The 26,793-nt window shown below is 40.7% G+C and overlaps 4 protein-coding genes across 5 annotated transcripts; 2 read left to right on the plus strand and 2 right to left on the minus strand.

Moving 5' to 3' along the window:
- Positions 1–494: 494 nt before the first annotated feature.
- LOC128714412 (synaptotagmin 1) lies at positions 495–12,235 on the minus strand. Its single transcript, XM_053809286.1, has 8 exons — positions 12,085–12,235; positions 11,244–11,524; positions 10,801–10,899; positions 10,522–10,716; positions 9,861–10,037; positions 4,063–4,180; positions 3,695–3,828; positions 495–700 (listed from the first exon to the last, which is right to left on the minus strand). Exons 1-8 carry the CDS (start codon positions 12,233–12,235, stop codon positions 509–511), a joined length of 1,347 nt encoding a protein of 448 aa, XP_053665261.1. The 3' UTR covers positions 495–508.
- A 1,338-nt stretch (positions 12,236–13,573) lies between these two features.
- LOC128711326 (serine palmitoyltransferase 2) lies at positions 13,574–15,657 on the minus strand. The gene is made up of 8 exons (XM_053806195.1): positions 15,580–15,657; positions 15,383–15,500; positions 15,260–15,315; positions 15,028–15,182; positions 14,805–14,950; positions 14,191–14,735; positions 13,861–14,123; positions 13,574–13,790 (listed from the first exon to the last, which is right to left on the minus strand). Exons 1-8 carry the CDS (start codon positions 15,655–15,657, stop codon positions 13,574–13,576), a joined length of 1,578 nt encoding a protein of 525 aa, XP_053662170.1.
- Positions 15,658–16,303: 646 nt separating this feature from the next.
- On the plus strand, positions 16,304–20,488 carry LOC128715669 (reticulon-3-A). Of its 2 annotated transcripts, XM_053810578.1 has the most exons (6): positions 16,304–16,910; positions 17,578–17,613; positions 19,665–19,872; positions 19,952–20,160; positions 20,251–20,356; positions 20,434–20,488. In XM_053810578.1, exons 1-6 carry the CDS (start codon positions 16,304–16,306, stop codon positions 20,486–20,488), a joined length of 1,221 nt encoding a protein of 406 aa, XP_053666553.1. The 2 variants fall into 2 exon arrangements, with proteins under 2 accessions (XP_053666553.1, XP_053666554.1); XM_053810579.1 differs by lacking the exon at positions 17,578–17,613 and having other exon boundaries at positions 16,319–16,340.
- A 1,612-nt stretch (positions 20,489–22,100) lies between these two features.
- LOC128715785 (glycogen phosphorylase) lies at positions 22,101–25,659 on the plus strand. Its single transcript, XM_053810700.1, has 5 exons — positions 22,101–22,343; positions 23,124–23,355; positions 23,431–23,727; positions 23,819–25,425; positions 25,510–25,659. The coding sequence occupies exons 1-5, from the start codon at positions 22,101–22,103 to the stop codon at positions 25,657–25,659; spliced, it is 2,529 nt and encodes an 842-aa protein (XP_053666675.1).
- The last annotated feature ends 1,134 nt before the right edge of the window (positions 25,660–26,793 follow it).

Here is a 26,793-nt window from a genome sequence, read left to right on the forward strand (position 1 = left end):
GTTTTTTTTTTGTTGATATTTTAATGGCGTGTCTGGATGAACTTGGTTCATCATTTCACTAAAGCGCGCGTCCTTCTTTTGTGTGTGTGTGTGTGTGTACGCAAAATAGGGTAGATCCACATTAGATTGTGATTAAAATTCTTCCTGCCCCCACATTGGTAGTAGTCGGGGCTGGGATGGTACAATCAATTCCCAAATTAAAAACGGAAAAAGGTCAACTCAGGGAGAACAATTGTGCTAAACCGGGCATATTACCGAAGAACTTTGTCGAGGTTATTTTACAGCGCAACTTGTAAAACATACATGACAGTCACTCACACATGTTCCCAAGGTTCAACCTCTTTCTTTGCCTGATAACGGGGGGAGAGGTTAGGTTTTTTTTTGTGGGTGGTGAGGGGGATGGGGTTTCGATCCCCCCAGCTGTACGGTTGTTGTGTACTCCTCCACTTCGTCCTTCGTGGGTTGTTGTTGGTTTTTTTCTTTTCTTCTAAATGCTCGTTGTGGCCGCTTAATCCTTCTTATCATCGTCCGGATCTTTCAGCGTGTGCCATTGCGCGATCGGGCGCCTAGGCGATGCCAACATGTCCGACCAGTGGCGAAGCTCGGTGCCGCTAGCGTTGTAGCCTAGCACCACCTTTCCGATTGGTTCCGAGGTTCCGATGCGATCGTAATCCACTACCGTGACGACAAGATTAACTTTCTGTTGGAAATTGAATTAAAAACAATCATTAGTAATATCTCGGGGGCTGTTCCGTTTTTGTTGCTTTGTCCTGGCCACCACAACACAACATCGCAAAATGCAATGCCTCAAGATGGTTTAAGCCATTTATACACCGAACAGACACGCACACGCACACACATACATACGGGCACATACATATCATATACATATTATTTTTAGTAGGTATAAATACAGCTGTTAGTTGCTTGGCATGATCAACGGACTATGGCGCGCGCATTTGTTTGCATGCCCTTCCCACCTCACACACATGTGTGTGCGGGTGGGGGTGGGGGAGGGGTTTTGGGTTGGTTAATCACGGTATGGAACTCCTCTGGATGGATGGAGTAGTGCCAAAAACCCCGATCTCGCCCAATAGTCATTTGATCTTGTTCTGCACATGCAATCCATTAGGGGGGGGTTTTGTTATTTTTTTTTTTTGTACAGTAGAATATTTTACATAGGCTTTGTGAGAGCATTGTAGAGAAAAAAATAGTTTGCATGAATTGAAGTTGAGTTGAGCGTTTTATATGTTGTGTTTCTTTTATCTTCTTTTATTTTGGTTTGTGGTGTTTTGTCTCGAGTTTTGAGAGATATGGCATAGCGCGTTTTTTTTTTCTTGTTTTCGATTTTCAGAAAAGCAAACACAGGATGTAGATGTGTTTTTTAGGGTACAATGTACGATTGTGGTGTTAACTGATGGGAAATTAGTTTAAAAATAAAGTTTAAAATACCGAATAGAACCTAACACTATAAGCCGGTATCGTGACACAGGCTAATGGAATTGAACGATCGTCAGAAGCTCATTTTGAAATTCATTCGTTGTTCATCTCTAACGGTCGTCGAATGTAGGTAAAAGCTACGAACGCGTTAGAATTAATGGCTGTTCTTTAATCTTTGATGATCGTTAAGTTTGCAGGAGCTGTCGTTTAGTGGCATTGAAAAATAGTTTTTAATTGTCCATCGAATAAGACAACAAAAAGGGACGAGCTCTCATTAAGTGTTTAAATTAATGTTACATCAATTTAGTTAAGACTCGAATGGCTCGAAGAACCTGCTCGATGATCTAAACGCGATCGTTTAACGATCGTCAATGGAACTCGTTCTCGATGGCTTTCGCAAGAAATGCATAAAGACTGTTCGTTCTAGTCGATCCGTGTTCACGATTCCGGCTTATATAATTCGTACCACACCAATCTTGATTAGCGATACTAAAAAAAAACATTGGTGCACACAGCACAACTCAAATTCAGCACCCTTTCAGGTCAAGGTTGGTTTTGCAAACTCCTTTTTTTCTGCTGTAATTGGAGGGGCTGGGTGGGTTTTGGGTGGGTGGGGTTTGGTTTTTTGCAGTATTACTGTACTGGGAGATATTTGTGCCTACGTAAAGTCCTACTTGATTCATGTAGTGTTTTAAATACTGGTACACGGAAATGTATAATACTCGATCAAAACTGTGTTTTCCCTGTAATACGGTTTTTTTTGTTGTGGGGGTTTAACAGTGTTGCATTTTCGCTTCTTAAATTCTCTGCTGATATTGTTTTGGTTATCGTACTGCTGCATTAATCTCCCCGGGAGTGCCAGGAGCAGCAGGGCAGCTTCGCTTGGAGAAGGCACCAGGTACACGCAACTCCCCCCCGGTAAGACGCTCGGGGTGGCGCGCATTAGCAGCATATTCGAGTAATTGGGTAGCAAATTATGTGGAGCCTAGACCTCTGGGTGTTGCGCTTTTGATCTTGATGGAATTAGGAGGAGGGGGGGGTGGTGGGGAGTTGTCATGCCGTGTTGAGAAGGTGTCGAGTTATCTGTTTGATAATCTTCCCAGGGTGTATTGAATGTACGGTTTTCTTTTTTGTTTGAACTAGACAAAGGAAGTGTCTAAAAAATGTCACGCTTCTGGATTGTAGACACAAACAAAGTTTTAAAATCATCCTCTTCAAGACACACAATTATATCCATGGCTTGGTGGCAGGAGATTTTAAATTTGTCTGCGGAGTTCGTTCTGCTTTTCCTTTTTTTTTCGCTATGCATGTATGAAGTGTGTATTTATATTTGTTTAGTATTTTTTTTGGTTAGTGTTTCTGGTAGAAGTATATTTCTGTTATTCAGAGTACCGGCCAAAATATGGAGCACTGTGTCTTTTTTTGGAGTTTTTTTTTTAAACAATAATACTTGTCATTTCTACACACAGAATATCTATTGCATTTACTTTACTGACAAACATTTTCATACAAATAACAAATTACTGGATTACAGGACAGAGAGTAAGAGAGAGAGGGAGGCAGACAGACAGAGATAGATAGTTCGTAGTAAGAGATAAGGGATAGAGGTGGGAAAAAATGGGACATTGTTACTACACCACGTATGAATTCTTTTATATTATTTTCTTCTCTAAATATTACTTTTATCACGCAAAATCTTTAATTTTACATTACATTACATTGCAAATAAGTTGGAAATGGCAGTCTTTTAATTTGTTTGTTTCTTATTCTATGTTTTACTAGTTTGTTTTTGTTTGATTAGTATTTAATAAGTACACTTAATCACGGTCATGTTTGTACCATTACATATAATAACTTGTTATATACGTTATACGTTAATCATTAATATGGTTAGTCCTTGATGTAAATAATTGAAATAGAAAAGAAAACATACGTGTGGCCATGGATGATGCACCCGCGCTCATACAGCATTTATGGTGCTAGTAAAAATTACGAGACAGGATCATGCTTTTTAGAGAACTCAACAAAAAAAAAACAAACAAAGTTTTAGGGAGTATAATACTGTACACAATTTGTAATACAAATACTGGTTGCCCACGAAAACAAAACATAATTGAATTGAGAAGAGAGAGGGGGCAGGGTAGGAGATTCTATGCTTTTGGCTTGATATGTATATAAATATATATATATACACAATATATAAATACAACACAACACAGAATTTTATATGATAGTAGAATACATTCTCGCATACTTGTATTTGTTCGAAAGGAACTTCAAATGAGAACGACTCATTGTAGTAGGGATTTAGTGTACATTTTTTGATACTAGTCTTTTTCTTTTTCAAACGCTTTCCATTCTGCATCAGGGCTATCTTGACGTATGGATCTAGAAAAGAGAGGAAAACGAATTAATTTTTCACTTTGCTTTGGACAGTGGTGCAGCATATGCTTCGCTCCCAGGTTTTTCTTCCCGGGAGAGGCAAATGTGCGACAATCGTTCGACTACTACATTACAGCATATTGTTGTAAAGAAAAGTGACAATATATGGGTAGCAAAACCAATAAAAGTAACTAAAAATATTCTTTAAAAAAAAAACACATCGTTTAATTAATAGCCCACCTGATAAACCGCCAACATCCATCTTTTTGAGATTTTTCGCTTCCAAGATAACGACAGTTAATTTACCTGCAGTGGGTACATAGCGCAATGAGAAGCAAATGTCTCCCAACTTATTTTCCTGCAAGAGAGTAGACATGGAGAAGAAGAAAAAGAAAACAACCGAAATGGTTGAAGGTGAAACATGTCTGCAGTTGGGTTAACGGTTGGTTGGGTGGTAAAACGAAGCGACATATGTATTTTTTTTTTGTTTTGTTTTTTTTTTTTTCTAGCGGCACAGTTATATAAAATCAACCAAAAAAGACATCTTTAGGATATCATGCTTTTTTGATTCTATTTAAAAACCAGCGGCAAATTTAATTAATAATTGGGATACTTGTTCACTACGTGCTTCTAAGTTTTGTTATTAGCATTTACACTTTTAAGTTGGTATCACTCAGCAAATATACTCGGACTGTAATGTTTTAATCGGGGATATATGTATGTATTTATAGATATATATAATGCGTTGTTGTCACTGTCTATATTATATATAAGGCATGGATGCAAATCTATACAGTATGTTGCAAACAAATGAGCAATATAGTCGCAGAGTTCCGGCAATAGACTGGGGATAGAACGGACACATTATAATGAAAAGCCCAAAGCCTATTATGATATTCACTGTCATTTGATGCTGAAACACGATTTTACCGACTATGCAGCATTAGATATTGAATTTCGTGCACAGTTTAGCACATATTATCTATGCAAACGAGTATTGATTTTGTTCGTCGGAATGGTAATGTTTAAGCTTTTGCATTCGAAATTTGACAAAAACAAAGTAATTTGTAATTAATTGTTATTAAATATAATGTCTGAACTATTTTTTTTCTGTATCATTTGTTTAGTAGGGAATTTGTAAAACACTAACAGTAATACCTCCCTGGTTGGAATATCAATGCGTACCAACTAGTAAGATCGTACTTGATGGTTGGGTTGTATGATATCTGTCAAAATCGAGGAATTAACCCAATAAGCACACAACGTACACATGAACCGAACACGAAGTATTTACGGTGAAAAAACAATTATGCTTAGTAGGCCATATTCATTAACATTGGAAATGCTACCCAACTATTTAGGTGCCAACTATCAAGCAACCCAACCCGGGAGAGTTGACTTCAAATTTTAGTCTCTACTCTTCAAGCCGTCGATCCGAATATCCGTATACATCAAAACGATAATCTCACCCTTTGAACTCGTCTGAATAAATAAGATACACTAAAGTGTGCGCGCGGTTCAGTAAGTTACTTAGCAAAGCTAGTAAAGGTGGCTGAATGTGTTGTGTTTCAATATCAATCGCCATGATTATCTTCTGCGTTTGCGTGATTCACTGTACTGTGTTCGTTCGATCCCATCTACCGCTAAACTCTGTATTGGAACAGATACTGATAATACGATTTGTTGCCCTCCGTGTCTTCTTTCTTTTGACTCTTGACTGTTTTCACTATGTTAAGCCCTGCCGTCACCTCTTTCAGGACATTGGTTAGTAAACTATTATATAATCCACACTGCGTGTTTGGGTTTTAATCGCGAAAACATATATATATATATAACAGTGCCGGCATTATTTGTCCGCACTGGCACAACTTGCAAGTTGACATTGATTACAACCATCCATTTTACGGAACGAAAGTTCATACAACAATCAAGTTATAATACTTTAGTTCAAATGAAAAGCGAAACTGCTGTAACTACCGCTTTTGTGACAACTTTTGCTTTTTAATTTCACAAAACAGGCATATTTCTAATACTTTGCTTTTTTCTTGGCTATTGCGTGAAAGTTTTCTATTCAATAATGAAAATTTATTATTGATGCCTCCATTTAAGCAACACGTTCGACAGTATATCTCTCGGTGCGTTTTATTGTCTTGCATTGTATCTTATTGCTTGTACTAACCAAAACAAAAACAAAACCCGCGCAATTAGTTAAAGCACTAAGCACAACATGCTTGAGAGACTTTTTCTTTGTTTGGTTTTTAGTTAAAATCTAAATTTCTGTTTATATAAGCGCCACATTGCTTTCGCCACATTAGGAACAAAGGGGGATTGGTGGTTGGGTTTTGTGGTTGGGGGGGAGAGGTTTGGGGGGATGGGGAGGTTAACAATAATTATATAAACCCTCTAAAAGTACATAACGCAATGTGGAGAAGGGAGGATTTTAAAATTATATGATTATATTTATTATAAAATTAAGTTGTTGTTAAAAAAAAAATAAAATCAACCACAAAGGGAAGTTAAAATGAATTGCTTATACATATATAAATAGATTAACAAAAACTAAATGTTGGAGGTGGATGTGAGAGGAAGACCGTGAGGGAGGGGAGGGGAGAGAAGGAGGTATACAACGTTCTATATAATTTTTGTTTTTGCTACGGATGGTCATCGTTTTAAAAATTCAGCGTTATTTTTACAGCGCCTGTATGTTAGTTTGGTAACTATATTGAAACAAATGTACTACGCTAAGATGGGTTAAATATATAAATCTATCGGATAATATGGCGATTGTAGCGGTTTATTTTTTTTGGTAGTTGTTGTTACTATTCTTATACTGGTATTATTTTGTGGTTGGTGTTTTTTTTTTTTGAAAGGAGGGTAAAGGAAAACAATACACGCCAATAATATCGCCGTTTAAAGAAACACACCGTCTCATAAAAAAAAACCAACACAACACTAGTCTCAAGCATGGAATTAAATACAGAAACATAAAATATGCTTCCAATCACATTCCATGTTTCTATAAATGGTTGGAAAAAGTATATATTTTTACGATTAAAAAAGACAAACACGGACTTTGGGGAGTAAAACGTGGTTATTTTTTGTTTGCTGTTGCCAAAAATATGTACTTAAATACCGTCCAAAAGAAGAACAAAAAAGGGGAGGGTGGGGTGAGGTTAGGGGGGAAACAAAACTTAACATTGGAACAGAAAAACTTTCAGGAAGACACCCAGCTCAAATAAAATGATTAAAGTATGTTTTGTATATATGTATATATATATATACTTTTTTTTCTTACTATGAGAAATTTTAACATAAAAAGCATCAATGGGAAGATAGAGAGAGAGAGAGAGAAAAAGGTTTTTTTTTATAAGTATGAGGTGATGAGAAACTTAAGTACGTTCAATATGCATTAAACAGAAGGGATCAGTAAGCATTCCGGCAAAGTTGTTACTTAATTAAGAATAGAAGAAAAGAGAGAATAAAACAACCAAACGAGTTTAATCATTGTCAGTAGTAGTAGGTTTTTTTTTCAAAGTAAAGATACACTTACATTTACCGCTTCAAAAAAAAAAAAACTTTACACAGGGAAAATATCCAAAACAAAACAGGTAAATACGATCCTCTACCATCAACCGCTCTGTTTTCTTCTTTGTTTGGGGTGGGAAAATAAACGGTGGAAATGCGAGTGAAAGTAACTCGTGTGTCGTGTGAATTCTGTATGGGGGGTAAATGCGCGCGCTTTTGATGATCACGTTGAAGCGGTTTGTTTGTTTTTTTATTTCACACAAAACTACACACACACACAGACATTACAGAAAATTAGCACTACGCACACTACGCACTAAAGCGGAGATACTACTTAGTTGTCAAATCAGTGGGCAAAGTTTTGTACAAATGGTCACGCGGCCACAACGAGATAGCCACCGGGCGCGTAGCGGAAGGAAAAGAATTTGTGAGCGCTTCGGGCGTTAGTTAGTGGTTTTCGTGTGTATTAATGGTCCCATTTACAGATGAAAACGATAAAAAAGCTTAACCAGCTGTTAATAAGCCCTGTAGAGTGGAGTGTGTTGTACAGGGGAGAGGTGTACAAGTAGATGATCGTTCTTTTTTCTTTTGGGATGATCATGATTACGATGGTGACTTCTGGTTCTGCATTGAGTTTTGTGATGCGGGGGGGTCTTTATTTCAACTAGCAAATAGTTGTGGGGAATTGTAGCCATGAGTTGTTCATCAAAGTGTTGTTCTAAGAGTGTCAGTTGCTGCTTTGCGATCCAACATCATATTATCTGTGTCGGACTTCGTGAAACTCATACCGATAGCATTATAATTTGATAAAGAAAAGAAAGAGGAAAAGAACGGTGTGCTAACACTAACACATCACGCAATCGATTAATCGATTTGATGCAAAAGGCTCTAAGAAAAAAGTATGGCAAATGGGGAGATTTTGTTGCCCATATATGATGTGTGTTGCATAATTGTATAAGGACACAACTGGTATTAATGTTTTTTTTTTGTTGGGGTGGTTTGCAAAGGGGTTGGGGCCGGGGGCTGATAGGGGGGGAGGATCATCATTAAACACACATGTTTTTTTTTTTTACATTACACAAAAGCTATACAAAAGCCAATACGATCAAACAAATATACAGCAGCGCACTTTTAAAACTGGGTAGTAAAAGGGGGGGCGGGGGTAGTAGTAAGTGGTATTTGAATATTTTTCTTGATGGAAACAATACTTACGTGTAATGGTTTTTTTATCGAGTTTTTTTTTATATATTTTGAAGCAGTTACATGCATATAAAATATGTTAGATATATTTTTTTTGATGTAGACACAACCATTCACAGGCGTAAGCACAGCAGAGAAAATTTGAGGAAAAAGAAAAAAACAATTTACGTCAATTAAATTAGTTTTTCAAAAATCAATCAATCGGACCACGATAGGAAAGAAAAAACTTAAAACTATCTCAAACAGTGTTTTTTTTTAGTTTCATTCAACTCATTTCAACAACGTTCTATAATAGAAGAGAGAGAGAGAGAAAGAGAGAGTAGTAGTAGTAGTAGTAGTAATAGTAGTGCTGTATGGATAACACGCGTCCTTTTACACCGTCCCGGTCACGAATGTGTGTGTGGTTTTTTGTTTTGTTTTTTTTTGTTTACACAATAACTCAATGCTTCGTACGATATTGTTCAAATGAATTGAATTGATTGTATCAGGTTGACACCAAAACAAAACCAGAAACAAAAACAGAAAAAGAAGTAAGTAAGTAAGTAAGTAAGTAAGTAAGTAAAGGTACCGGTGTATAGTGAAAGTATCGTTTTACAGCTCCACACAGAGCAATTAGATATGTTTTTTTTTGTTTGGAAATATATAAAAGCTGTTGAAGATTGATTATATAAAAAAATAAAACCAAAACTGAAAGAATAAGTCATAGAGTTATAGTAATATATGCAATATCACGTCAAATAGAAAAATATGCTAACATGTAAGCAAATATATGAGGAGGAATGAAAATGTAAGTTCAAATTAATTTAAAATCAATAAACTTGTATGATTTTCTATTGTTTTGTCTATAAATATATAATATCAGGATTATTGATAGCTTTCAAATGAGTAGGATTTGAACTGGGTGTAAGTTACAAAATAGAAAACGAAAAACGTATATTTTTTTTAAAAAAATATTTAAATGTTGTCCAAACCGCGACCGCGAAAGGCACCTGTGCTTCCTCTTCTTAAACATTCCCCCGCAACACACAATATCACACAAATGTTTTTTTTTTGTTGTTGTTGCTGTTGTTGATCACAAATACATATATTAGTATAATAATAGCAGAGTGGAGTCGCTGAACTCTGTCCGTCCACTGTTCAATACTGGCCAAAAGTTTCGTTTGTTACGCTTTTGTTCCTAAGCCACATTATGGTTATTCAGCAATTATTCAGGTATTTAGTAACGAGGTTCTTAGTAGAACAACAAAAAGGAAAACCTCCCCACCCTCGCCGAAGGGTGTGGGTGGAGAATGTATGGCAACATGTGTACGTACCTGCCCTCCTTCACCCTCCACGCTCTGTAACTCTCTCCATTCCTCGATCGTTTGGGCCAAATCGATCTGGCAAAGTGGTACCTTTACCTCCCCGATTTGGTCGTGCTTGGAGAAACGATCAAAATCGAATATAGCGAATACCAGCGTCTTGTTCATCGCTTCTGCATATGGGAGACTCTGTTGCGGGTGGGAATCGAAATAAAGGAAGAAAAGAAGAAAAACACACACAAAAACACACAACACAACATTAGTTATATTGCTTACGCTTGCACTTCGATACTTACAACATTAATTTGCAACTTGTTGGGATTTGTCTAAAAAGGGGTTTCCTGTCTTAAATGTGAGTTAAAACCAGATCGATCTATCTAACTTCGATGTTGGGGCAAACGGAACACGGCATAATATAGTGTGTGCTTCTTTTGTGGGTGTGTGTGTGTGTGAGTTTGTCGATCAAGTAAATGAGACCAAGAAGCCCTTGACTGAGGATGTTTATCGTACTATTGCAAAGACATAACCTTTCCTAGAGCAAAATGTTGTGGCACGGTGGTTGCAATGTGTTTGACTATCGACACCGTAGTGATTATTGTTTATTTTGCCATTAAACATTCGTCCTGCAAACGATCAACCCGTACGCGATCTTACCGCCGCCCGAGAAACTTACCTTGAAGGTGAACGATTCGTTAAACACCGGATTCAACGTTTTACGGTGCACTTTCGTTTCGAACTTTTTCTTCTTGTCCGGCAGTAGGTACACTTTAACGTACGGATCGGATGTGCCGCCCATGTCTAGGGCAGGGAGTTCCTCCGCCTGTATCACGGTGACGGTCAGAGCGTTCGAATTGAAATCATATTCCAACTGCAAGACAAACGTGGATGATTAGCATCATGAATGGAGTTGTAAAAGGATATTGAGTGCATGGAGAACAATGGATAACCGTACCTTGTACTGGAGTTTGCCTAGCTTTTGCTCACTCTGTTTGCTTTCGCCCTCATCACCTTCCTCGGCATTTTCCGTCAGCTCCTCCATATCGGGTTGTACCTTTGAAATGCACACACACACGAAACACGAAACACGAAAGCGCCACCCCCGGGGTGCACAAATCGGGAAAAAGGAACGGATGAACGGGGTAAAAGTGTGGTGAAGAGAAAAAGCACAAAAAACACATGTTAGTATGGGCCCGGTTTCCACCCCGTCTGTTCTGCGATACCGCAGAAGAGAGAGCTACATTACAATACAAAATTCTAACATTAACATTCATCTAAAGTTGGTTCAGCCTTAAAGAGGGGTTTTACAACGAATACAAATATTTTTTAGTGAGAAATTACACGATTACAAATGCACCTGTACACTGACACGTAATGAATGAGTTTTCTACTGAATACCTTTTCTTTGTATGCTGAACCTAATAATTGTACCGATTTCAAATCAACGCCTTTCATGCCCTTCTTGCCATCTTTGGATCGTCTCTTTCGGAAGCAGCGCCGGATGCAGAAACCGCATACGCCCAGTATGATCAGTACCACGACGATGATGATCGACACGAGCCCCCAGGTCGGTATGCCCATCTCGTGCGCTAGCGCCTCCGTCATCTCCGCCGCCTTATCGCCCAACTTTTCCGCCTCCCCCTTGGTGGGCGATGCTGTGCTGAAATCTTCATTCTCTTCTGCAACAGAGGAAGTGGAAGTAAGGGAAAATTTTACGATGAAAACAAGTACCACCGGACCATTATTCTCTAACCAGGTGAAGTGGAAACTCCTTCACACTGTTTTGTGAATAATATGGGGACAAAATCAGGATTCAATAACTCCACTAAAAAAGTACTTCTAAAATATCTTATTTCGAGTTAATATGTTGACCCACATTAGAAAGTTTTCGAAACAACTCTCTTTTTTTGACGGTTCCATTTGCAAGTAAAACATTCAGTTACACTTATATGTATATATATATAAGCGAACTCACACACACATACACACGCGCAAAGTCGCCTTCGCAATGTATTATGATGGAGTGGGTAGAGATTGGGGAAAGAAATTGAAATCATTTTGTTTAATATTTCCCAACCCTTGCGCGGCTTGCAACAACCCCATTATATAAGTGTGAGCGAAACGTAAGGATAACGTAAAACGGATTAAACGACGAGCAAAAAAAAAAACGGGCAAAAAAGAAATACTAGCTGTGGTATCACGGGGTTGAAAAGCGAAAAGAAAAGGGAAACACACTTACCCAGCTCAAGTTCAGACTCCGTAGTGGTCGTATGGTGCTTTTGCTTGTGGCCGAATATTTTTGTAGCTAGCGTACTGGCTACATCCGCAAGCTTTGCCGCATCCGAGTCCACCTCGGCCTCTCTCTTCCACAGGCGAGCGTTGGGAGCCATTTTTATTTTCGTTTCCTCTGTGAAATTAACGCACTGTATTAATCACTCAGCGTAGCGATTTTTCTTCGTCAAAGCACAGAACCAAAAATCGCCCTTCCAAAAACACTACAAATTGAGTCCGTGTCACGACTTGCTCAGGTCATGTGTGTGCTCTACGGGTGAAGAGCTTTCGATTTTTCACTACAATATTTTAATGAACGATTGAAAGGCAGCAGTGTGGGGAGAGGGGGGGTACACGAATGCCTCAAAGCTGAGACGGTGTCCCCTACCCCCCCTTTTCCCTTACATCCAGAACTACACAACCAGATTTACCTTGCAAAGTGTTGCACTATTTAGGTTTGAAAGATATCCTTTTGCACGCACGTTACTGCTTTGCACACTGCCCTACACTATCATCGTACGATTGTAACGTAGAGAAAGTGTGCGTTTTTTTTTTGTTGCTTCACTTCACCAAGACCACCCAGTACCAGTGCTAGCGTTTTTGGACCTTGTGCAAGAGCAAAATTTTCACATCCTCAAGATGGTAGCTATTGAACATGAATGAGAAAATCGATGCATATCAGAAAAGATTGTAAATGTAGTACATGCGCATTTGCAACGTACCTGCGTACGCAATCCTTGACAACATGCACAGAATGTCAAAATGTGGGGCTTTTCACAATCAATTCCCGCAGTATAACAGTTTTAGCTGATGGTGGAGCAACTACATTGAGGATTCCTGTGCTTTTACCACAAATACTTTAAACATTTGAATAGCCAACTGGGTAATGATTGCCTATTGTGTACTGTGTATGTCTTTGCCTGTTAGTCAAGCTCGAGAATTCCGCCGGATGTGAGTTCAAAAATGGGGAATAATGTAAGAACTTTTCTTTTAAACGTTATATGCCTTTTCATTAATGTGTTAGTAAGCTTTTTAAATGAACTACCCTGTGCAAGCTTTCACCCTATCTCTTTTCATCTGTTATCTGCTTCGATTTTAATGTTATGATATTATCGATTTACATTGCAAAAATTGTAATCACATACCAGTTAATGTACTGCACACGCTGTAGAGTTTCTTTCATTTGAAACATTTACAACAGGAATCAAACTATATTTTATGCGTTTATTGTGTGAATAAATCGGTGTGGAAGATACCGAAAGCTCAACCTAAAGAAATATTGACTTTAAGCTTTGTTTTGTTAATACAGTTCATCGTTTCAAACCGACCCTTTTCCATTACGATTGACAAAGCTTTGTTTTGTTTTGCATTCTACTTTTTTAATTTAAACGAAAATTCCACCCACCAGCAACTAGATAGATATGATGCGCTGTGCCTGTGAATGTATTGCGATTGTACTAATACTCGATGGGATTTACATTTCTAGGTTTGCGGGAATACTTTAGACCCAACGTATCGCTTATATCGTCGATGACCGAGAGAGCGTAATCTAACTGTTCCTTTGTATGTGCGGCCGACAGGCAAAAACGGATACGGCCCTCCATGATCGGAGTCGCGGGAAAACCAACACCAACGACGGCAATGTTTTTAGAAGTCAATGTTCTAACTACGGCCCTGTGGTAAGTAGGAAGGTATTAATGAAACGTCCCTTATCCGCATGTCAGACAGCTCGGACGGCACTTACCCAATCTTCGAAAACAGGTACACCAGCATAGGCACTACGGGCGAATCCTCATGCCCATAGGTGATCACTCCGATTTGGGCTAGTCGCTTCCGGAAGTAGCGCGTATTTCTTGCCAACTGAGAAATACGATTTTTGCCTTCCGATGATCCATCCATTCCAAGAATAATTTTCATTGACGTTAAAATTTGTTGCGTTACGGGCGGAGACATCGAACTAGCGTAGCAGTGTGCGTGGCTATGCACTCTCAGAAAGTTGATAAGCCGCTGCGGAAACAGAAGAACGATTGAAATTAATGTACACGCCACGCCAAAAGTTTCTCGCTCCGTTTACCTTATTGCCCGCAATATATCCTCCGGCCGAACCAAAACTTTTCGTAAATGTGCCCATTAAAATGTCAACATCGTTCGGGTTGACACCGTAATAATCCAAAACACCCCGGCCGGATGGTCCGGTCGCACCGATGCTGTGAGCTTCGTCCAGATAAATATAAGCTTTGTACTTCTTCTTCAACGCAACAATCTCGGGAAGTTTCACTATCGAACCTTCCATGCTGAAAACGCCTTCCACTATTATAAGAATCTTTTTCCACGGTTTACCAGTGCCAGGCTGTCCGGCTATAATTGAGTCCCTCAGGACACGTTCAAGGTCCACCATGTTGTTATGTTTGAAAACCTTTGGAGTTGCTCCGGAAAGTCGCAGTCCCAAAATGATCGAAGCATGATTCTTCTCATCGCTAACCACTAAACAACCCGGTGAAATCAGTGTAGGAATGTTTAAAGAGTTCGTGGCAAAGCCCATGCCAAATACGATCGCATCTTCGACGCCAAGAAATTTGGCAGTCAGCGCTTCAAGCTCATTATGTAGCGGATTCGTTCCTGTTGATGCGAAACAGATCGTAAAGCATGAGTATGTAATGTTCTCCTTTGCTATAAATTCGTTCTTACCTAATTCCCGGCGTGAACTACAGGATGCCAAACCGTGTGTCCGAACGCATTCTTCAGATTCATCAGCACAAGGACCTTCATTCTGCGCAAAGCCAAGGTAATTGTAGGAACCCAGATTCAGACACTTCGTTTCCGTTCCGGTAAATCTAGAAAAAAATAACCCCGGTTGTGATGAAATATTCGCAAATACGAATCAGACGTTGATGCATGTGGCCAAACGTACTCAAACGACCAGCCGTAATCCTTCGTGATTCGGTCCTTCAGCACGACTTCTGCACCCGGAACGCTACAAATTGGCCTGTTCCAGCAATCTTTCACGCGTCGGTAAACATAGCGCAGATAAAACTTCTCAAAAGCATCGTAGAGCGGCACATAACCCTGCGGGGAAAGTATGTCAATGTTCCTTCACATCAAAGTACGCTAAAAAGTGGCTTCTCAGCTGGTGTAAATCTTACATCTCGATGCTTTTCCGTAGCAACCTTTGGTGTAAAGAACAGCTGGTTTATGTATCCTGTACAATGAAACACATGTTCTGCTTAGTAAATGTCGCCAGATAAACAAAACGACCTCGTGCCTACCCAGTATCATTAACAGATAGAATCCAAGATAGGTGAAACATGCGGTATGCAGCGGAACCTGCTCGTACGATGATTTCGACTGATCCGTTCTCGTCATCTTCCTGTGCAGTCCATTATTCTACAATGATAAAACAGATAATTGGGGTGTGTGATAAGCGTATTGCCCCGTGTCGAATGATTCATACCACGATACTTACCGGTGTTGTTTTCCCCATTTGTACATGACCCAGCCCTTGTGTCGGGTTAGCAGACCCACTCCTAATAGTTCCGTTCATTGTAGTTCACGAGAAAATGATCCCAATGGGCCGTTTTTACTTTAAAAAAACACCTGATAAGTTATTTACTTTAACGGGGTTGCGTATACCCGGACACCTGGGATGGGAATGCAAAATGTCAAATAAGGTCGACCAACCATATTTATAATTTTGGCAGATATTTGATGTCGACCTTTCAGTGTGTTGGTGTGTTCATTCATACTGCAGGGGTTTTCTGTACAAATTTCTCTTTGTCGACGCAACCTGGCTAATGACGCTGTTGCACGTTGGATCTTGGGGGAGTGTCCCGGCCATGTGACGCAGCTTTCACCACGGATTTGTAAATGCAATGACATTTGTTTTCTTTGAAGATTTACTCCAATTAATGATTAATGCCTTAATTACCATGGGCATTTATAAGTTTACATTTCCATGTAATGGCGCATTTTGTGGTACTATATGGCGTGTTTTTTAACTCTGCAGGGCTGCTTCAAACCCTAGCCGAGGGTGGGGGAGATTTTCTCCAATCTTTTAGCAAATATTGACATGCTTTTGACGTAAGCAGTACGCATGCTCTGCTTTGAAGAAAATTGTACAGAAGGTAACTTGTGCGAGCCGAGCTATTCGGTGGAGCGAACAGTTCAGTTCGTACACGATAGAAAGAAATATGCAAAGTTTAAACATGGACAGCTTCCAAGATAAATGTGAAAATTCTCTGTTAGATCTAAGCTTCGAAAATATTGGTTCCGCTCTTGCCACAGACAGTGCGGTAGATAATAAATTCGGAAAGGAAGAAAATAGTGCAGATTTACTGTTCTCCTGTACTCCAGAACCAGAGCCAAAGTCAAAAGATGGTGATGTTTTTGATGAGTGCATGCCCATGACTCACAGCACTTACCGAAATGAACCGTTGATTGATAAGGACGAACCGTTTTCGATAGTGGAGCCAGCTTCTGCACCATCCGCAAACTCGACCATCGAGTTGATCAATGCAGAGATAAAGGATGAAGTTGAAAGTGACTACATGAATCCCTACGCAAATGTACGGTCACAGAAAGAGGAAAAATCCCTCATCTTCGACGAGTCAGCTGCTGCACCTTTTTCTGATGTCCAACCGTTGGAACCGCTCCAACCGGAGCCCGAAAAAAACGTTACTGCTTCTCCAGCATGCGATGTGTCACGCACAACCGACAAAGTAGTAGCTGCCAAAGTTGAAGCCGAAGCATCCAATGAATGCATAAAGATTGAACAAATGTTTAAGGACTATGGATTGGGTAAGTAAAACGGAAGAAATTTGCAAGAACAGAAAAGGGAAAAAACACGGGGAACGTATCACTCTTAGCATGAATATACCGGTACGTCGGGATGAAAACCTCCGCCTGTGAATCGGGCATGCGCAGTAGGAAGTGATTGCGCACTATCTTTTTTAACGGCAAGAGGGATACGTGGAAAACGTATCCTAGATGTGGTCAGTAGTATTTGTGCAACAGTGAAAGGGCGATTGAGTTTTATTTCGCATGTCAGTCACATCATACAAAGGGAAATGTAAAAATCGATATTCGCTTAGAACCGTTTAATAGTCAAGCCTTCGCACACAAGACACACACGATTCGGTCGAAAACGGATTTATAAAACTGAAAAAAGCGCTACATCCTAATTCTTCACCGCAAAAGTGTGACTCATACGCACATACGATTGTTCGGAGGGTTGAAAATCAATTCGGTGCTTCGGAGCCCTAAAAGAACGCAATGGAAGGCAACGGCAAATCTTCTCCCCTTCTAATTTGCAGCGTGATTAATCCATGTACGTCAGTTCGTTTTTTGCGTTCTAAATTCACATCGTGAATACGCGCTATATTAACTAAGTGAAGCCTACAACGTAATGAGTTTTCGATGTTTCACTAATAATTTTGTTGCTTTTCTTCCTTTCCTTTCTATGCAGATACTTGGTTTAATCCAGCAAGACTACACCCCAAAGGTAAGAGACTTTCAGACAGCCCAATGCAGTACACTTGACACAAGCAGACAAAAAGAAAACATGATTTATTCAACAAAAAAAAAAAACAATATTGGCACTGTGCTCAGAAGTGTGTGAGTGTCGGTAGCAAAACCGCGAATGTCTGTTGGTGGTATCTACTTAAGTTCAATAACACATGCATGTACAGTTGAAAGTGGACCAATTATGCAGGCTTCGTTACTTTTCCGATCAGTAAAAAAACCCTTTTTTTAGATGATTCGAGGTGTAACGTTGTCCTGGTTCTGGAACTTTTGTAGTTCTAAATATACTTTGATGGGAATGATTTGTTATTCTCATTTCTTTGTCGATGTTTCACAAAACTTGTTGCGCCGTATTTTGTGAAATATTGTTATGCTTATTATGTTCATGTTAAGCATATATCATATACCAATATGTATTTTCTATGGTAAGGTAGGATTTCTGTTTATTAAAGTTTGGTTCTATTTCATAATTTCAGTTTTGTTGAATAATCATTTGATGGCGATCGAAATGATGCAGATATATACGAAGTTGCATAAGGTCGAATATATACGAACCCATAAGGCCGAAAACCTCTATTCTATCAGAACAACATCTAGCCGAGTGTGTTAACCCACCGATCTTTTTATAAATCGTAAATTACATGTTTTGCACAGTAATTAATACCTCACACAGAAACAAAAACGGTTACTAAATTTGTGAGACAATACTAATAACATTTTATTTGTATTTAATTTCAAGGAAGAAAATAAATGGAATGTGAGTTTGTTTTCCAATTCCTTTCATGAGGAAAGGTTCATCTAGAATTTTGAAAATGAATAAAACATATCGCGATTATCCAGTAGGCTGATGTTTTCGGAAGATTCAAAGATGATCCCTTATGTCAAGTTGCTAGCTGTCAAGCTGCACCGATTGGTCCGAACCGGACAGTTTCGAAGTCCTTGTTGCAAAGCCAAGATTTGTAAAAATAACACAGTGACTAATAAAATGCAGCAAAAAAAGGCAAAGTTATAAATAAACGTTCTCCTTTGATTGAAATTTTAAGTTCCAATACGATCCTAGTAGTAAATTTTCTGTTCTAGTGACTTTTGGATTAGAATTTTCGAATTAATTTGTGGCATACGACTTGGTGTGGTGGTGGATGAGTTTTTGTCAACAGTAAACAAATACGAGAAGCGGCGAAACATTCAACGATGGCAACGTTTTCTCTCGCCGATGTTCTGGTTTTAGAAGCTTCTGATTTCACCAAAGATGGAAGTAAGCAACGCTGTTCCCTATAGCAGCTATAGAACATTATGTAAAGCGTTGGGACAGACCATGGCAGGTTTCAAACAATTGAATCAACAAAAACCCATCGGGCAAATGTTCAATATTTGCACAGGAACAAGTGCACAGTTAGCTGAACACATTAATTTTAATTTAACCAGGGCCACTGTTGAACCGGGAATGCAACGAGTTTTACTTTTTTATTGGAAATTATGTTCCGCGGAAATAATCCGCGTACCTCTGTTTTACCCGTAGTTTTCGGTTTGTTTGGGTACGGCAGACAGATGAATCATATTTTTGACACCTGCTACCTGGAAAAGCTTTCGCGTAAAGTTTGGGAACACTGCCTGGAGCTTGGCGATCATCAACGCGAAAGGAAGGATTAAGTGTTGAGTTGGAAGTTGACCGCCAGCAGCCCACACATCAACACATCGCGCAGACACGCAGACACATTATTTGTTCGCGATGGTAAAACGACAAAATTCGCGTACTTTCAATGGAAATGGGCATTATAATCGCCTGGAATTGCCTCCACGGGGTCCAGGTAACTACGGGACAATAATTGGAACCGGAGCCTCTTCTGCGGATGGTTTTCCGTGCGCCGTGAAATTGAGAAGGATACGCATGCGATCTTTGGCAACGTGTCAATATAGTTGTGCCCAGCACTTCGTTAGTCGAAGCTTGTAACCCATTTTCCGGACGGCAACGTGCCGAACGCAATGTACAAACATTTAATTATCGTTTTGTGTCTTTTGTTCTCGTTCTAGTGGAATCTCTCATTTACTGGCGTGATATAAAGAAGTCGGCAGTGGTATTCGGTGGCGGACTTGCCATTCTGCTGGCCATGTCTCTCTTCTCGCTGATCAGTGTATTTTCATACCTATCGTTGCTGCTCTTGTTCGGAACGATTTCTTTTCGGATTTATAAGAACGTTCTGCAAGCCGTGCAGAAAACTGCCGAGGGCCACCCATTCAAGTAACTATTCACTTGTGTTGAAAGAGAGAGTGAGTGTTGCACTTATGCAATCATAATTAAATACTGCTCCATTTTACAGGGATTACTTGGAAATGGATCTTACTCTGTCGCAGGAGAAGGTCCAGCAGCTGGCTACATTTGCAGTGGCTCACGTGAATGCATTACTGACCGGATTGAGACGCCTGTTTCTGGTAGAGGATCTTGTCGATTCGATCAAGTTTGGTGTACTGCTGTACTGGTTGACATACGTTGGAGCGATCTTCAATGGTATCACATGCGTCATGATTGGTAAGACCATTTGTTTCTTCAGGAACTGTGAATGTTTTACCCGTGAGGATGGCTGGGTTTCAACATTATTTCTCCCCTCGCACATTGCAGGATTTGTCGCTTTGTTCACCTTGCCAAAAGTATATGAAAACAACAAACAGTCGATTGACACCCACATAGAGATAGTGCGAAGCAAAATTCAAGAAATCACAGAAAAGTAAGTATGCAACATTGTAGTAATCAACGATGATTGTTTGATTTAACGGAATTTTCTCGCAATTGTCATACTTTTAGGGTAAAAGCTGCTGTACCGCTGGGCAAGAAGACGGAAACAGAGAAAACCAAGTAAAGACGTACGTTCAAACGTGGCTCAAAGGCACAAGAGAGCCCTCGGTTGAAGAAGGAAAAAAACCTTGCTAAACAGGATATTATTAGCATTCGACTATTTGCTGTTGTTTGTCATTTGCTTTCGAAGTTTTACGCAAAACCATTTCGTTTCGAATCTGCTTTTGTAATGCCATCATCCAGGAAGGAGTGTTATGTGAAGAAATGGAAATCAAAATTTTTAAATGTCCGTAGGCTTCTTGATAGTGAACCCCATTTATAACACTTCTTAAATTAAACGATCGAACAAAAGATAAAAAAGGAGGTCCATAATGTGTGTAGCACGTGCGATTGGGGGTCGTCATTGAGATTGTGTGGCTTGCCACGTACCCGAAAACAAAAAAAAAAAGAAACTAGTGTTATTTCTCTTAAGAAAATATAACATACCTTGAAGTTGCGTGTGATTGTACTGAAATTGAGCGTTGCGAATGCTTTATTGGCACAGCCAAATTGTAACGTTTTGTTTTCGAGCCCACCTCTCTGAATTATGTTCGGCTTTGCCTTTTTGTGGTATTCCTCACGTTGGTTTTTGTTTTCTGTGGTACGCTTTAAAACTATTCCCACCTTTCGTTCACGTAAAGGCGGAAGATTTTGACGAGTGGAATGGAGACAAGAAACAGAGAAAAGAAAAGAAAAACCTAAAGCTATAGGCCAATACAAACACTCCATGTAGAATTTACAGCACATGCTTAAATTACACTATAGAAACATTTGAATGAAATGAATATTGCAAAAGAAATCTCTCGAGTATGGAATAAAATAATCACAACCAACATTAAGCTGCATGTTTCGCCATAGCTAGAAAATAAAACTACAGACCTTTCTATCTTAACATGCGTTGTGTTCGCGTTCACTTAAACGTTTTGGGAAAGAGTGAAAGAACCGGTTTCATCCGCATGTACGAGCTGGTAGATTATGTTTTGCCTTTGTTGAAAATTTAACATTAAATATAGCACATTTAAAACCTAAGTTCATACCGTGTATGTAAAACACCTTTTAAACTAAGTACCGCTGGTTCTTGAGTGGTTGTGTTAATTCGAAGTTTGATGTCCAATAAAAAAACCGAAGCATAAGCAATCCAACACCACAAAATAAATCAAGAAAACTAACTAAATCCGCAAACTTGTTATTTAACTGCTCATTTAAAGTGTTTCAATAATACATTGGTAAGCCTTAATAGAACAGACAATCAAACAAAATGCAAAACGAACGAGAATTACCATTTAAAAAAAAACGTTGAAAAGAATTGTTCAAAAATACATGACCTAATTTTTTGTACAAACACAAACGTCGAAATTGGCATAGAACGGAACCGTGCAACCGTTGCATTTGCCAGTGAACATTTGTAAGGTTCGCTGGATGACAGCCGCTAAAACAACACAGCGCATGTTTGACCTTCGCAAGGTGACCGAAGAAGTAACGAAGCTAGCCAGAATCCCATTTTCTGAACACTAATCTCGAAGAGTGGTCCGCGTTTGCACCGTTGCAGTTCCTTTAGCGGTTGTGTTCGTCCAAGTGTTCCACGGTATTCCGTATCGAGTCTTGCAAACGAGTCAAATTCTAGCAACGTTTTCACGATGGCAAAGCCACAATCAGATGTCGATAAAAGGAAACAGATCAGTGTGCGCGGCATAGCCCAGCTGGAGGATGTGAACGAGATCAAGAAGGATTTCAATCGGCATCTTCACTACACGTTGGTGAAGGATAGGAACGTAGCCACCGTGCGTGATTACTACTTTGCCCTGGCCCATACCGTGAAGGATCATCTGGTGTCGCGATGGATCCGAACGCAGCAATATTACTACGAGAAGGATCCGAAAGTAAGTATATCCTGCTACCACCTCCCCTTTTTTCTTTGGTTCGTTGCATGCGTTTCGCGATGGCGATCCCAGTAGCCAGTGCGATATACGGTCGTACTCCATGAACTCGATATTTGACCTCTAATTGTCAGTGCTACTAATAGAAAGACCGGTTCGGTGGGAAGAAGTGTTGAGACGTTGGGTGGAATGGATAATGTTTCAATGGCAATCAGGCAAATGGTGATCGTGAAGAGTTCGGTACATGAGCACGAGTCTACGATCTCTCGGGTACCAGAGCTCGTTCAATGGTGTGCCGAGGAAGGGAAGGAAATATTCTTCAAATTCTTTGCGAAAGTCAGGTGACTTAAATGCGGGTTTTTTTTTTGTTCGTTAGTACAAATCAGCGGTCACATAATAAGCGGCTGGTGGTCATAGTTAGATTATAACACCAGCAAGATGCTTAGAATGATTACAAAAATATAGCCAATAAAACTAGAATCAGCCTGGGTAGGACATGATAAGCGGATGTTTGATTCCCTTATCACTAGTATTAGCATGCCTAGTGATAAGCATCGGTGACATAGTTGACGGTTGTACGCGATAACAATGACCTAATTATTATAACTTACAATCAGGCGCCCGGCTAAACTAAACGCATTGCCGCGAAGGAAGTGGAATTGCATTTGATAATAGAATGAATAGCAGCAAAAAAAAAAAAAACAAATTAAAACATTACATGGCCGGCGGCAGCAAAGTGTAATGTTTTCGTTTCCGTTGTTTTTCATTTTTTTTTCATATTAGCGCGTGTACTATTTGTCCTTGGAGTACTACATGGGACGATCATTGCAAAACACCATGATAAATCTCGGCATACAGACGTCGTGCGATGAAGCGATGTATCAGATGGGTCTGGACATTGAGGAGCTGGAGGAGCTGGAAGAGGATGCCGGCTTGGGTAATGGAGGTTTGGGCCGGTTGGCTGCCTGCTTCCTCGACTCCATGGCAACGCTGGGAATGCCAGCCTATGGATATGGTATATGAGCTTTTTTTTTTTAGTTGTATTTAGACATTTTTACAGCCACCCCTTCCTTCCGTTTCCAACCTGCAGGCATTCGTTACGAGTATGGTATTTTTGCACAAAAGATCCGTAACGGAGAACAGGTTGAGGAACCGGACGATTGGCTGCGTTACGGTAACCCGTGGGAGAAGGCACGCCCGGAATACATGATCCCGATCCATTTCTATGGCCGAGTGATCGACACACCCGAGGGTAAAAAGTGGGTCGACACGCAGACCGTGTTCGCTATGCCGTACGATAACCCGGTGCCCGGTTATGGCAACAATGTCGTTAACACACTTCGCCTGTGGTCTGCCAAATCGCCAATTGATTTCAACCTCAAGTTCTGTAAGTATCGATGGGAACTGTTCCATTTGAATGCTGAAGTAGTTGGTCGATGCGTTAATATTTACACTTCTGCTGCCGTTTCATGTACCAGTCAACGATGGTGATTACATCCAGGCCGTGTTGGACCGAAATCTGGCGGAAAATATTTCCCGCGTGCTCTATCCCAACGATAACTTCTTCGAAGGCAAAGAATTGCGCCTGAAGCAGGAATACTTTATGTGTGCCGCCACGCTGCAGGATATTGTGCGCCGTTACAAGGCATCGAAGTTTGGTTCGCGCGATGCCGTCCGTACGTCGTTTGATGATTTCCCGAACAAGGTGGCGATACAGCTGAACGATACGCATCCGTCGCTGGCCATTCCCGAGCTGATGCGCATCCTGCTCGACGACGAGAAGCTTAGCTGGGAGAAGGCGTGGGACATTGTGACGCGTACCTGCGCATACACGAACCACACCGTGCTGCCGGAGGCGCTGGAACGTTGGCCCGTGTCGATGCTGCAGTCGATTCTGCCGCGCCATCTCGAGATTATCTATCATATAAACTTTTTGCATTTACAAGAAGTTGAAAAACGTTTCCCGGGCGATTTCGGCCGTATGCGTGCACTGTCGCTGGTCGAGGAGGATGGCGAGAAGCGCATCAACATGGCAAACCTGTCGATTGTCGGTTCGCACGCGGTGAACGGTGTGGCTGCAATCCATTCCGAAATCATCAAGAAGGATATCTTCAAGTGCTTCTACGAGATGACGCCGGAAAAGTTCCAGAACAAAACGAACGGCATTACGCCCCGGCGCTGGTTGCTGCTGTGCAATCCGGGCCTGTCCGATCTGATTGCGGAGAAGATCGGTGACCAGTGGCCGGTCCATCTGGAGCAGCTGCAGGAGCTGAAGAAATGGGCCAAGGATCCTACATTCCAGCGGGCCGTGGCGCGTGTGAAGCAGGAAAACAAGCTGAAGCTGGCACAGCTGCTGGAGAAGGATTACGGTGTGAAGGTGAATCCGGCTTCCATGTTCGACATCCAGGTGAAGCGTATCCACGAGTACAAACGTCAGCTGCTCAACTGCCTGCACATCATCACGCTGTACAATCGCATCAAGCGTGATCCGACCGCCAACTTCACGCCGCGCACGATCATGATCGGTGGAAAGGCGGCCCCGGGATACTACATTGCCAAGCAAATCATCAAGCTAATCTGTGCGGTTGGCAACGTGGTAAACAATGATCCGATCGTGGGCGATAAGTTGAAGGTCATTTTCCTGGAGAACTACCGAGTAACGCTCGCGGAGAAGATTATGCCGGCGGCTGATTTGTCGGAGCAGATTTCGACCGCTGGTACGGAAGCTTCCGGTACGGGCAACATGAAATTCCAGCTCAATGGCGCACTGACCATTGGCACCCTGGATGGTGCGAATGTGGAGATGGCCGAGGAGATGGGCAATGAGAACATTTTCATCTTCGGCATGACGGTGGAGGAGGTCGAGGATCTCAAGTGCCGCGGGTACAATGCGTACGATTACTACAATTCGAATCCGGACATTAAGCAGTGCGTTGATCAGATTCAGGGCGGGTTCTTCAGCCCGGGCAATCCGCATGAATTCCAAGATTTGGCCAATGTGCTGCTGAAGTATGATCGCTACTACTTGTTTGCTGATTTCGATTCCTACATCAAAACACAGGATCGTGTTTCGGCCGTATATCAGGTACGAGGGCGAGTCGGCGACGGCGCTGAAGTAGTAGTATTATTACTATTAGTTTCTAAATTTCAAACCCATTCCTTCTTGCAGGATCAATCGAAATGGTTGGAGATGTCCATCAACAACATCGCAACCAGTGGCAAATTCTCCAGCGATCGTACCATCGCCGAGTACGCGCGACAAATCTGGGGTATTGAACCGAGCTGGGAGAAGTTGCCGAACCCGGGCAGCGCAAAGTAAACCGTGCGCTTCCCCGGTGTGTGTGGCAACGTGTAAGCGGTAACATATATAGTCCACCAAGTGTTTGCGCCACTGCCGACGTTCCAACCACGCACCGCGCCTACATTGGATGCGCAGTAGAGTAAAGCGTTAAAGCCGCTAATAATTAGCTCACCACCACCGCGGGTGTGGCGGCATCAAAAACACAGCTTTCCGTTTCGTACGAGCCTGACATATACTCTTCTACAAAAGGGGGTGCCATCACTAACAAAGCTACACCGATAAAGTAAAACACACTAACAACGCAAATATCTACATAGTGGGGATTTTTTAGTAAAGTAGCGCCATCATAAACAACGCAAGCCGTTGTGTACAGGATGGTTAATTTCCGATAGTCCGTTTTGTTTTCGTTAACACACACATACAAAAAAAAACAACACCCACAATCGATAGTGGCGCCATGTTAATTATGCATAAAATGCCTGTTCGTTAGGTAAATGTTATGGGATATTATTGTTTTCAAATAAAAAAAAAACGTAAACATCACATCTCCCGTGTGCATCGATCCCGTTTTTGTTTGGCGTAAACGTTTTCTTTCTTTTTTAACAAGCCGCGAATAGAGAATGATGACATAATAAGAAGGTTCATTCGCAATAGTTTTGTTTTTTTTATTCGCTTCTCGACATCGTCTTTCTGTTTTGTTTTAAATTTGTTACATGTACAATTGCTTACGAGTTAATCGAAACATATAAATAACATATCGCTATACCACTATTACACACATCGACGCCTTTGCTTTTTGGGTTGGACAGGCAAAACACACATTTCGAAAAAATGATACGTTTTAAAGCCTTAGCGTTTCATCGTTTGATGGCTTGGAAATAAGCCAAACAGGTGACCGTGGGGCGGGAGAAAGGGTGGAAAGGAAGGTGATGCGTGCATAATCTGTGTTAGAATCATTTCTTTTCATTGTAACATTTGACGGATGATGCGGATGGTTTACGGTAATCCGAACACGATCACACCTCCATGCCCATGTATATACGCTTAACTATGCCAACAAGAGACCAACAACGTCACAATTGTTCATCTTGACCAACATTTACAATAAGGCACTTATTAGAATGGGAATAATAGTTACATACGGTTTTTATT

The sequence above is a fragment of the Anopheles marshallii genome, chromosome 3 (assembly GCF_943734725.1).
Source record: "Anopheles marshallii chromosome 3, idAnoMarsDA_429_01, whole genome shotgun sequence".
NCBI lineage: Eukaryota > Metazoa > Arthropoda > Insecta > Diptera > Culicidae > Anopheles > Anopheles marshallii.

Excerpts from the sequence above, each read along its gene's own strand:
- LOC128711326 (XM_053806195.1), bottom strand. The coding sequence starts at position 15,657 with ATGAACGGAACTATTAGGAGTGGGTCTGCTAACCCGACACAAGGGCTG. Across the intron at positions 15,501-15,579 it reads AAATGGGGAAAACAACACCG|AATAATGGACTGCACAGGAA; the intron begins GTAAGTATCGTG and ends TTATCATTGTAG. Across the intron at positions 15,183-15,259 it reads CTACGGAAAAGCATCGAGAT|GGTTATGTGCCGCTCTACGA; the intron begins GTAAGATTTACA and ends CTTTCCCCGCAG.
- LOC128715669 (XM_053810578.1), top strand. The coding sequence starts at position 16,304 with ATGCAAAGTTTAAACATGGACAGCTTCCAAGATAAATGTGAAAATTCT. Across the intron at positions 19,873-19,951 it reads GCCGAGGGCCACCCATTCAA|GGATTACTTGGAAATGGATC; the intron begins GTAACTATTCAC and ends TCCATTTTACAG. Across the intron at positions 20,161-20,250 it reads TATCACATGCGTCATGATTG|GATTTGTCGCTTTGTTCACC; the intron begins GTAAGACCATTT and ends CGCACATTGCAG.
- LOC128714412 (XM_053809286.1), bottom strand. The coding sequence starts at position 12,235 with ATGGCTCCCAACGCTCGCCTGTGGAAGAGAGAGGCCGAGGTGGACTCG. Across the intron at positions 10,717-10,800 it reads TAGGCAAACTCCAGTACAAG|TTGGAATATGATTTCAATTC; the intron begins GTACGGTTATCC and ends TTTGTCTTGCAG. Across the intron at positions 3,829-4,062 it reads GGATGTTGGCGGTTTATCAG|ATCCATACGTCAAGATAGCC; the intron begins GTGGGCTATTAA and ends TCTCTTTTCTAG.
- LOC128715785 (XM_053810700.1), top strand. The coding sequence starts at position 22,101 with ATGGCAAAGCCACAATCAGATGTCGATAAAAGGAAACAGATCAGTGTG. Across the intron at positions 23,356-23,430 it reads AATGCCAGCCTATGGATATG|GCATTCGTTACGAGTATGGT; the intron begins GTATATGAGCTT and ends TCCAACCTGCAG. Across the intron at positions 23,728-23,818 it reads TGATTTCAACCTCAAGTTCT|TCAACGATGGTGATTACATC; the intron begins GTAAGTATCGAT and ends TTCATGTACCAG.